Genomic DNA, 12,848 nt, shown 5'->3' with positions numbered 1-12,848 from the left:
TCAGTAGTGTAATACGGAACGCCGTGCTGGATCCCAACGGCCTCGTATCACTAGCAGTCCAGATGACAGGCATCCTATCCGCATGGCTGTAACGGATCTTGCAGCCACGTCTCAAGCCCTGAGTCAACAGATGGGGACGTTTTCAAGACAACAACCATCTGCACGAACAGTTCGAAGACGTTTGCAGCAGCATGGACTATCAGCTCGGAGACCATGGCTGCGGTTACCCTTGACGCTGCATCACAGACAGAAGGGCCTGCTATGGTGTACTCAACGACGAACCTGGGTGCACGAATGGCAAAACGTCATTTTTTCGGATGAATCCAGGTTCTGTTTACAGCATCATGATGGTTGCATCCGTGTTTGGCGCCATCGTGGTGAACGCACATTGGAAGCGTGTCTTTGTCATCGCCATACTGGCGTATCACCCAGCGTGATGGTATGGGGTGCCATTGGTTACACATCTCGGTCACCTCTTATTCGCATTGACGGCACTTTAAACAGTGGACGTTACATCTCAGATGTCTTACGACCCGTAGTCCTACCCATCATTCGATCCCTGCGAAACCCTACATTTCAGCAGGATAATACACGACCGCATGTTGCAGGCCCTGTACGCGCCTTTCTGGATACAGAAAATGTTCGACTGCTGCCCTGGCCAGCACATTCTCCAGATCTCTCACCAATTGAAAACGTCTGGTCAATGGTGGCCGAGCAACTGGCTCGTCACAATACGCCAGTCGGTACTCTTGATGAACTGTGGTATCGTGTTGAAGCTTCATGGGCAGCTGTACCTGTACACACCATCCAAGCTCTGTTTGACTCAATGCCCGGGCGTATCAAGGCCGTTATTACGGTCAGAGGTGGTTGCTCAGGGTACTGATTTCTCAGGATCTATGCACCCAAAATGCGTGAAAATGTAATCACATGTCAGTTCTAGTATAATATATTTGTCCAATGAATTCCCGTTTATCATCTGCATTTCTTCTTGGTGTAACAATTTTAATGGCCAGTAGTGTAACTACCGACCAATGCTTGGACTGTCAGCAGACTGATACTCTACTTCACCCCTTTACTTGTGGCGTTGCTAACGAGGTATGGTCATCATGAACCGCACGATTGGTAACAATATAGCTCTGGAACAACTGCACGCTTCCACAAGATGGCCTTATCCAAATCAGAAACAACGACTTTCACCCTACTGGTTAATGGTTAAGTTCGTACAGTTCTGCTTGGCTAGGAAGAGCAAACCTCTATTCGAATTTCAATACGATCTCATGCAAGAGTACACGAAAATTTCCCAGCAAAAAAAAAAAAAAAGGAAAAAAATGGGTAACCAAGATGGGTGGCTATTTGCCAGCAGTTTTGAACACAGCAAAGACCGCCGTCTACGTATGTAGTCGTCTCCTGCTGCCTTTTCGCACTACGGAAAGAATTTGATTTAAGATATGCATTACTATCCTAAAAGGAAGAGATGTATCAAAAAAATGGCTCTGAGCACTATGGGACTCAACTGCTGTGGTCATAAGTCCCCTAGAACTTAGAACTACTTAAACCTAACTAACCTAAGGACATAACACACATCCATGCCCGAGGCAGGATTCGAATCTGCGACCGTAGCGGTCGTGCGGTTCCAGACTGTAGCGCCTTTAACCGCTCGGCCACTCTGGCCGGCAAGAGATGTATCCTCAAGGTTCTTTATATTCACATAACATTTTTGTTTCAATTTTCAGAAAGTTTATTTATGAGTGCACGGCGCTCGGTTAGTGCCTTTAGAATATATTTTGTGTTCTGGAGAAATGTAAAGGCACATTTAGCTATAAGCCAACAGCCATGCCTGAAACCACCATTTCTGTTTGAGTTTAATTCTTCAAAAAACGGAAGAGAAGTAGGAGAGAACCAGCGTCATTATATGGAGCAACGACGATGCAACTTCAAGAGTACGTCGGGCGAGTGGCGCGCTCCAAGTTACAAGAAGCCGAAATAATAAACTAAATCTGGTAAACAACGCAGAGGACAACCAGGACACGATTGTGGACTCAGTGGAATCCAGTTCGTCGAGAAGACAAACTTGAAGCTGTCACTAGGCTGCAATTGTTTCCTTGTAGAAAGGAACATCTCACAAAAATAAAAGTAAAAACAGGTGCCTGTTCCCCTCCCTGATCGTAGAGCAGAAAGAGAAAATAAACGCTTTCGGCAAATATTTTATGCGTACATCTACATCTACGTCGATACTCTGCAAATCACATTTAATTGCCTGGCAGAGGGTTCATCGAACCACCTTCACAATTCTCTACTATTCCAATCTCATAGCGCGCGGAAAGAACGGACACCTATATCTTTCCGTACGAGCTCTGATTTCCCTTACTTTATCGTGGTGATCGTTTCTCACTATGTAGGTTGGTGTCGACGAAATATTTTCGCATTCGAAGAAGAAAGTTGGTAATTGGAACTTCGTGAGAAGACTCCATCGCAACGAAAAACTCGTTTCTTTTAATGATGTCCAGCCCACCATATTTCGTTATAATACAAAACGTGCTGCCCTTCTTTGAACTTTGTCGATGTACTCCGTCAGTCCTATCTGGTAAGGATCCCACACCGCGCAGTTGTGTTCTAAAAGAGGACGGACAAGCGTAGTGTAGGCAGTCTCCTTAGTTGATCTGTTACATTTCCAAGTGTCCTGCCAACAAGACGCAGTCTTTGGTTAGACTTCCCCACAATATTTTCTATATGTTGCTTCCAAGTTAAGTTGTTCGTAACTATAATACCTAGGTATTTAGTTGAATTTACGGCTTTTAGATTAGATGGATTTATCGTGTAAATAAAAAAAAGGGTTAGGCGACCTCTCGCAATAAGCGGAAAATCAGGGTTCCAGTCCGGGTCCGGCACAAATTTTCATTGTCTTCGTTCCATTCTACAGCTGATGGTTGTCATTATTCGCAATTGCGAATACATTTAATGTACTTCTTTTTGCTAAGTTCCTATGGGTCCAAACTGCAGAGGGCATTGGTCCCGAGACTTACGCACTACTTAATCTAACTTTAACTTACGCTAAGCACAACACACACATACCTATGCCCGAGGGAGGACTCGAACCTCCGACGGCGGAACCTGCGCGAACCGTGGCAAGGCGCCTCACACAGAGCGACTTTAACGTATTTCATAACAGCTGCAGTCGCCACACCTGTTCCTGATTACGATGCAAAGTTCCTTTGGACATGCATGCACGTCCAAAGGAACTTTGCATCGTAATCAGTATAACATAGGCACTACAATATCGCATCCTCCTACTTTCTGTTCTCAGATTATGGTATGCGATGGCCTACTGATCTCTCTTGTGTTTGATTGTCATTACCGTCTGGTCAAAATACGCTGCGATACGTCTAAGTAACAGTTTAAATTAGACACAGACACAGTAGGTAGGCAATTACTAGCATTTTCCCCTTAAAAAATCTTGCACGTTCGCACTTAAAATAATTTCAGCTAATCAAAAGCCACAGGTCTAGGTATGGTTTACCTTTTTTTTGGAGGGGGGAGGGGGGGAGGGAGGGAAATCATTGTTTTCCACAGTCTCTCCTCCTCCTCCCTCCCTCCCTCCCTCCCTCCCTCCCTCCCTCCTTCCCTCCCTCCCTCCATCCCTCCCTCCCCCCCCCCCCAAAAAGAATAATTTTCCCCCACCTCGCATATTTAACGTGCCACCGGTGCCTAAGATTTTAGCACAATGATAACAATGAAACATATAGAAACAGGATCCCGCCCCTGCGTCGCATGGATGGCATTAACTATCTACGGCCGGACGACTTCTCTGGTGTAGCAGTAATGTACCTGAGTGATGAATCAGTCTACGTATTAGTAAAACCGTATAAAAATCCCTACAGTAGTTTATGAGATATATATATGTAGGGTGTTTCGTAATTCGTGTTACTCACTTCTAGACGTTGTATAGGGAACCGAGTAGATCAGGGTTTACGTAGGCACCCATGTCCGGAAACGTCATCCAACGGCGCTACAGAGCGTCAATGTTATAGTTGCCGGCGCCTGTAAATGTATCTATATACAGGGTGATTCCGTGATGATGTTACAAATTTTGAAGGATGATGGATATGGATAAATGTAAAATTTGAGGTAAGGGTCCCTGGTGCGGAAACGAATGAGTCGAATGTTGCAAGTGAAAATCATTCTGATACCTCTGATAATGGAATAGAATATATGTACCGGTACCGCTGTTGTTAAGAATTTTGGTATGCAACTTTCAGAGGTGGCAGCATGGACGAAGACAAGAAATTATGTCCAGTAAACATGGGCACTAAAATGCATACCTGAGCAGCTATGAGCTCTTCCTCTTCGCTAGTGTGAAACACATCTGCTCTCATGAAGAAGTGTTCATAGTTCCTCAGATATGCATTTTAGAGCCCACATTTACTAGATATTTTTTCTTGGTTTGGTCCATACTGCCATCTCTGAAAGTTGCCTGCCTACAGTCTTAGCAGCAACGGCACTGGTTCATGTATTCCACTGTCAGAGGTATCAGAACGGTTTTCGCTTATAATTTAGACCTTTGAAAGGGCACGGCCGATTTCCTTCCCCATCCCTCCCTAACCCGAGCTTGCGCTCCGTCTCTTAATGACCTCGTTGTCGACGGGACGTTAAACACCACTAACCTAACCTAACCTATAATTTAGACTCGTTCGTTTCCGGTACAGGGACCCTTACCTCAGATTGATACATTTATCCTCCGCCATCATCCTCGAAAGTTCGTATCATCATAATGGAATCACTCTGTACGTACATACATTTACAGGCGTCAGCGCCTATAGCTTTGACGCTCAATAGCATCGTTGGATGGCGTTTCCGGACATGGGTTCCTGTGTAAAACTTGGTCTACTAAGTCCCCTCTTCAACCTCTGGAAGTGTGTAATATGAATTGCGAAACACGCTGTAGAGGTTTTTGTTGTTGTTGTTGTGGTCTTCAGTCCTGAGACTGGTTTGCTGCAGCTCTCCATGCTACTCTATCCTGTGCAAGCTTTTTCATCTCCCAGTACCTATTGCAACCTACATCCTTCTGAATCTGCTTAGTGTATTCATCTCTTGGTCTCCCTCTACGATTTTTACCCTCCACGCTGCCCTCCAATACTAAATTGGTGATCCCTTGATGCCTCAGAACATGTCCTACCAACCGATCCCTTCTTCTGGTCAAGTTGTGCCACAAACTTCTCTTCTCCCCAATCCTATTCAATACTTCCTCATTAGTTATGTGATCTACCCATCTAATCTTCAGCATTCTTCTGTAGCACCACATTTCGAAAGCTTCTATTCTCTTCTTGTCCAAACTATTTATCGTCCATGTTTCACTTCCATACATGGCTACACTCCATACAAATACTTTCAGAAATGACTTCCTGACACTTAAATCAATACTGGATGTTAACAAATTTCTCTTCTTCAGAAACGCTTTCCTTGCCATTGCCAGCCTACATTTTATATCCTCTCTACTTCGACCATCATCAGTTATTTTGCTCCCCAAATAGCAAAACTCCTTTACTACTTTAAGTGCCTCATTTCCTAATCTAATTCCCTCAGCATCACCCGACTTAATTAGACTACATTCCATTATCCTTGTTTTGCTTTTGTTGATGTTCATCTTATACCCTCCTTTCAAGACACTGTCCATTCCATTCAACTGCTCTTCCAAGTCCTGTGCTGTCTCTGACAGAATTACAATGTCATCGGCGAACCTCAAAGTTTTTATTTCTTCTCCATGAATTTTAATACCTACCCCGAATTTTTCTTTTGTTTCCTTTACTGCTTGCTCAATATACAGATTGAACAACATCGGGGAGAGGCTACAACCCTGTCTTACTCCCTTCCCAACCACTGCTTCCCTTTCATGTCCCTCGACTCTTATAACTGCCATCTGGTTTCTGTACAAATTGTAAATAGCCTTTCGCTCCCTGTATTTTACCCCTGCCACCTTCAGAATTTGAAAGAGAGTATTCCAGTCAACATTGTCAAAAGCTTTCTCTAAGTCTACAAATGCTAGAAACGTAGGTTTGCCTTTCCTTAATCTTTCTTCTAAGATAAGTCGTAAGGTCAGTATTGCCTCACGTGTTCCAGTGTTTCTACGGAATCCAAACTGATCTTCCCCGAGGTTGGCTTCTACTAGTTTTTCCATTCGTCTGTAAAGAATTCGTGTTAGTATTTTGCAGCTGTGGCTTATTAAACTGATAGTTCGGTAATTTTCACATCTGTCAACACCTGCTTTCTTTGGGATTGGAATTATTATATTCTTCTTGAAGTCTGAGGGTATTTCGCCTGTTTCATACATCTTGCTCACCAGATGGTAGAGTTTTGTCAGGACTGGCTCTCCCACGGCCGTCAGTAGTTCCAATGGAATATTGTCTACTCCGGGGGCCTTGTTTCGACTCAGGTCTTTCAGTGCTCTGTCAAACTCTTCACGCAGTATCGTATCTCCCATTTCATCTTCATCTACATCCTCTTCCATTTCCATAATATTGTCCTCAAGTACATCGCCCTTGTATAGACCCTCTATATACTCCTTCCACCTTTCTGCTTTCCCTTCTTTGCTTAGAACTGGGTTTCCATCTGAGCTCTTGATATTCATACAAGTCGTTCTCTTATCTCCAAAGGTCTCTTTAATTTTCCTGTAGGCGGTATCTATCTTACCCCTAGTGAGATAGGCCGCTACATCCTTACATTTGTCCTCTAGCCATCCCTGTTTAGCCATTTTGCACTTCCTGTCGATCTCGTTTTTGACACGTTTGTATTCCTTTTTGCCTGTTTCACTTACCGCATTTTTATATTTTCTCCTTTCATCAATTAAATTCAATATTTCTTCTGTTACCCAAGGATTTCTACTAGCCCTCGTCTTTTTACCTACTTGATCCTCTGCTGCCTTCACTACTTCATCCCTCAAAGCTACCCATTCTTCTTCTACTGTATTTATTTCCCCTATTCCTGTCAATTGCTCCCTTATGCTCTCCCTGAATCTCTGTACAACCTCTGGTTCTTTCAGTTTATCCAGGTCCCATCTCCTTAAATTCCCACCTTTTTGCAGTTTCTTCAGTTTTAATCTACAGGTCATAACCAATAGATTGTGGTCAGAGTCCACATCTGCCCCTGGAAATGTCTTACAATTTAAAACCTGGTTCCTAAATCTCTGTCTTACCATTATATAATCTATCTGATACCTTTTAGTATCTCCAGGGTTCTTCCATGTATACAACCTTCTTTCATGATTCTTAAACCAAGTGTTAGTTATGATTATGTTGTGCTCTGTGCAAAATTCTACCAGGCGGCTTCCTCTTTCATTTCTGTCCCCCAATCCATATTCACCTACTATGTTTCCTTCTCTCCCTTTTCCTACACTCGAATTCCAGTCACCCATGACTATTAAATTTTCGTCTCCCTTCACAATCTGAATAATTTCTTTTATTTCATCATACATTTCTTCAATTTCTTCGTCATCTGCAGAGCTAGTTGGCATATAAACTTGTACTACTGTAGTAGGTGTGGGCTTCGTATCTATCTTGGCCACAATAATGCGTTCACTATGCTGTTTGTAGTAGCTTACCCGCATTCCTATTTTCCTATTCATTATTAAACCTACTCCTGCATTACCCCTATTTGATTTTGTGTTTATAACCCTGTAGTCACCTGACCAGAAGTCTTGTTCCTCCTGCCACCGAACTTCACTAATTCCCACTATATCTAACTTCAACCTATCCATTTCCCTTTTTAAATTTTCTAACCTGCCTGCCCGATTAAGGGATCTGACATTCCACGCTCCGATCCGTAGAACGCCAGTTTTCTTTCTCCTGATAACGACATCCTCTTGAGTAGTCCCCGCCCGGAGATCCGAATGGGGGACTATTTTACCTCCGGAATATTTTACCCAAGAGGACGCCATCATCATGTAATCATACAGTAAAGCTGCATGCCCTCGGGAAAAATTACGGCTGTAGTTTCCCCTTGCTTTCAGCCGTTCGCAGTACCAGCACAGCAAGGCCGTTTTGGTTATTGTTACAAGGCCAGATCAGTCAATCATCCAGACTGTTGCCCTTGCAACTACTGAAAAGGCTGCTGCCCCTCTTCAGGAACCACACGTTTGTCTGGCCTCTCAACAGATACCCCTCCGTTGTGGTTGCACCTACGGTACGGCTATCTGTATCGCTGAGGCACGCAAGCCTCCCCACCATCGGCAAGGTCCATGGTTCATGGGGGGGTTTTTGTATAAAGTATAATCATAAGAATTTGTTTGCATCAGTGCTTAGCACAGAGTGCTTCTGATTTATTTGGGAGGGGATCGCATATAAAATTTTAATAATTTTGACAGAGTACTGTTGGTAGATTGCGGCTGTTGTGTACGTGACCATCTCGCGTTATTTGCAGGGAGCTCGTGAATGCCGTGTCGCAGCCGTCCCTCTGCCCTGAGGTCGCCCACAGCTGCTCGTCGGAGGCGGCTTCTCGCCAGCTCGCCACGTGCCTGCCACCACAATTAGCGCACGTTGGAGCTCCTGGCTCCCCTTTCGTCAACTGCTGGAGCTGTGCTCTCCGTCACATCGACACGGACAGTGGCGTTCCGGTAAGTCCGCGCCACGCGCTACAGCTACTGCTGCCACTTGGAGCGCTGCGGCAACGCCACGGGGGCTACTCTGCTAATTCTGTCCTCGAAAACGCACTGTTCTCTTGCAGTGCAACCAAGCAGAGAGACAAATCAGTATTTTGCATCCACAACGGTACTCTTTCAGCAAGTACCGAGGAATATCTCTCTTCTTGTGTGCTCTTACATCTTAAATTCGAGAATTTCGTCAAAAACCGCTTTCCGCGATCTTTTTGCATTTTTTTTTTCAATTGCCGTGGGACCATACGATCCAAACGTACTCGGTCATGAAATACGTTATTACATAACTCGCTGACTGCCGACAAAAAACAAAAAATTGAAAAGTCGGTGGTATGTGTAAGCAACGCTTTACATCGAATGGCCCTGAAATGCAGAAGCTTTCAGTACGCAATAAAAGGAGTGTTCAACAATAAACCTTTTTCAGTCTTGGATTTGTCAGTCAAAGATTTCAGTTTTGTTGGTTGCCTATTAAAAACAGCACCTGTAGAATAGTTCATACTTCTCTTTACGATGATTAGCAGAATGTTGTCCAAGCGCAATTTACTTATTTTATATTGTTCACTAATGGATTGCTGCGGTTGGTTTTGAGTAAGTAGCTATCAGTAATCACTTACGGGAGTACTTGTACTAGGATTGCTAGGTTGGAGTTCCGAAAACTTGTAAACAGGCATCACCGAAACCGCTGCACAAAATAAACATTAGTGACGTGAGTGTATCAATACTGCCCAAGCCACTTTGATTCCCTAGTCCTTTCAGAGACTATTTTCAGCCCCTCGACTATTATTACCTGATACGCTAGAATAAAATCCTTCTAAATTGCTCATAAGTCTACTAAGCACTACAGTTTTCTTAAACACTGGCGACTCCGTACTGCCTGCCTAGTGCTTCCTACATCTGTAGGCCTATGACTTGCTCATGCGTGCAATCTGTTAGCAGAATCTTCTTCTTAAAATTGTAACTGATCTCCATGACAACGTTCGAAGTCTGCTCCATCTTTCCTGTTTCCACAAATCCTGAATTGTTATCGTAGCGTAGGCTTTAGAAACATTTAGTTTTGTCGATTTGATTGTCGAGTTCACGGAACTGACCTGCCTCTGGTAGCCCCCGAGTCATCTGATTTTTGTAGCTCCTTCATGAGCTCATCTTCACACGTTCATTGGACATCTCATCAGTTGATGTCTATTTGCATGCCAACGCTAAATGAAACATAGTTTTTAAAAAATGTATTTCATCGGCGGGTTTCGTGTTCTGACGGCTGGCTACATTTTGTAGGTTTGCATTTGGGCTCCTGCTCCCTAGAGACATCTACGCTTACACGATTACTCTGTAACTCCCACTTAAGTGTTCTGCAAGCCTTTTATAGAGCCACGATCAGACCATTTCTCCACCGTTCATTCTCGGAAAGTGCGTGTTAAAAATGAACACCTAATCTTTCCGCGCGAGCTCCGATTTCTCTCATTTTATCACGATGGTCATTACTCCCTATGTAGAGGGAAGTGAACAACGTATTTTATTATTCGGTGGAGAAAATTGGTGATTGAAATTTCGTGAAAAGATCTCTTCGCAACTAAATACGCTCTTGTTTTTACGGTTGCCACCTGAACTCCTTTATCATATCCGTGACACACATTTCCCGATAGACCTAATACAAAACGGGCTGCCCTTCTTTGGACTTTTTTTAATGTCCTCCGTATTTTCTATCTGTTAATAATCCTACACCGCACCGCAATACTCCAATCGAACACGTCAAACGTATCGTAGGCAGTCTCTGTAGTACATTTGTTGCATCTTGTAACTGTTCTGCGAGTAAAACTTAGTGTTTGGTTCGCCTTTCCCGCAAAACTTACAGTACGATGTTGCTGATTTAAGTTCTTCGTAATTGCAATCCCTACGTAGTTGCGTTTCATGAGAACGATATTTTCTGAATCGGTCCTAGTTATGCATCTCTCTGAGACGAAAATTCCCAACTTAAGTGTGTGTGTGTCCCTGTCTGTAATGCGCTATGTCTCATGAAAAGCTTAATTATTATTACAAAGCTGTAGAGCTTCAGCTATACCCGCACAGGTGAACCGGGGCGTGTGTGACACCAAATCTTTGCTGGTGGGCACGACTGTAGTGTCGACCGTAAAAGTATCGAAATCCGGTTCCTTATACCTGAGCAGTAGCTGCCTATAGCGGGGTGTGAATGTGAGTCGCCTGCACAGATTTCGGGTTTAGGGTTCTCCGTTTGCCTTTGTCTTCGAGTCAGACCGTTACAAGTTCAAAAGTTAGTTCTGTTGTTTGTGTTGTGCTAGTTTTTATAGTGCAGTTAGTAGTGTTTTTTACTTTTGAAATAATGTATTCGTTTACCAACGCGATAAGCCGTAAAGTAACAACGTAACTGAGGAATTCACTGAACATTGTTTATAGCAAGTTTAAATACAAAATGTACCGTAATTGACACAAAAGCGAGAATCAGCTTGCACAACATTGGTGGAAGAAATCGAAGCAGTGCTCACAATTAAAGTTGGAAACCTGTCAGGTGAACCGCAGCATATGGACGCCCCACATTTGTGTAGGTAAACCTTTGAAGGTACATCTGAGAAGTACACTGGAACGTGTGAGGTGTCCCTGAGTTGACACGAGAAGTCCTGCCAGGTCTGGATCCCAGGCGAAATGAGCAGAGTCCAGTTGTGGAAGCAGCACGCCAGACAGCCCAGAAGCAACTTTCACTCTTCGTAATCAATGTGATGATTATATCTGGTGGTTATAATTAAACTTTCCCTGTTTAACACGTTATAACACGGAAACTAATTGCCGTAGGAGTACCAAGGGCATGGGGGAGAGAAATAATGCATTTCAATCGAAATCTTTTAATGTGTTGCAACGGTACACACTGTCATTACATATCGGTACCATTACTGCTACAAAAGGGGTTCAACATGGCGCCCATCAGTGTGCAGAAGAGTCTGAAAGCCCAGGGTCGCATTCTGCACAGCATAACGAAGCATGTCCGCAAATATGCTGTTTACCTTTCTCCGTATGCGGCGCTACAGATCACCACATGTGTGAATGTTCCCCTGGTAAACCCCGTCCTTAAGGTAGCCCAACAACCACAAATCAAAAGAAGTGAGATTAGATGATCGTGCCAGCCAAGCATTTGGAAACGATCGGCTGATAATTCGATCGTTTTCAAATGTGTTTCGGAGAAGCTAGTGAACTTTACGAGCGATGTGCGGTGGGGCCCATCTTTCATGAAAACTGTTGCGTTTAATGCGTCTCTGTCCTGTAGGGAGGGTATGGCATGCTGGAAAAGCATATCACAGTAACACTGGCCAGTCATACTGCACGTCTTTGGTTCTTGAGCGACAACCTGCTCAGAAAACAATGGGCCAACGATGAACGTAGCCATGAAGCTATACCATACGGTGACACGTTCACCATACAGAGGAACTTCATGCACAGTGACTGGAGTCTAGGTCCCTACACTCGGCAATTTTGTCCATAGGATGGTCCAGGGCCAGCCCACGTCAAATTCAGTTCTTGCGAGAAACTGGAGAGCGAAGGCAACTCGTCGTTGTGCGTCCTGGTGCAAGCTGCTGTACGATATGGATCTTTTACGGATACCATTTGAGAATGGTTCGAAGCACCTTCCGTACAGTGGACCACGGGATGTTCAAGTGTCGTGACACAGCACGCGCACTGCCTGACGATCGGGGATTCCGCGCAGCGTTGTCTGCCATAGCGGCAGCGATTTCATCAGCCACCCGTGGTGCAACCGGTCGTCAGCCCCGTCCCGGAGCGACACCCAGTTCTCCAGTTGATTCGAACTTCTTCACCATGCTCTGTAAATCAGGTGGAGGAAGAGGACCCTTCCACAATCCTTTGAACAGGCGGTATTCTCGAAGTGCAGCTGCAGCATTGCTATGTTTTGATAACAGTGCTCACTAGTAATGCCGTGCTCCTTTTGCCGAATCTCCTGTTGACAGGTCAACAAGTGCACTGAAATTGGTCAGGTGTGTGAGACTACGAATCACGATGACTGATCACGTCACTTGGTGGCCGTAGTTGGAACTGGATGGTGACGCTGTGACGCATGGAAATCATGCACCACACACTCTGGACATTAATGCTACCAAATTTGGTACTCGCACGGTAATTAGTTTCCGTTTTATAACGTGTTGAATAGGGAAGTTTAATTTTAACGACCCGGTATGTTCCCAACTTG

General features: G+C 44.3%; 1 protein-coding gene across 1 annotated transcript in view; it reads left to right on the top strand.

Moving 5' to 3' along the window:
• Window positions 1-12,848, top strand: part of LOC124555869 — a 223,344-nt gene that overhangs the window by 40,678 nt on the left and 169,818 nt on the right. Inside the window, exon 3 of the mRNA XM_047129932.1 lies at window positions 8,410-8,602. Coding sequence (XP_046985888.1) covers window positions 8,410-8,602 — 193 coding nt within the window. The remainder of the gene's footprint in view (window positions 1-8,409; window positions 8,603-12,848) is intronic.

This window comes from Schistocerca americana, chromosome X, assembly GCF_021461395.2.
Source record: "Schistocerca americana isolate TAMUIC-IGC-003095 chromosome X, iqSchAmer2.1, whole genome shotgun sequence".
NCBI lineage: Eukaryota > Metazoa > Arthropoda > Insecta > Orthoptera > Acrididae > Schistocerca > Schistocerca americana.
Note: the sequence above shows the minus strand (reverse complement) of the source record. Positions and strands in the feature narration are given on the sequence as shown.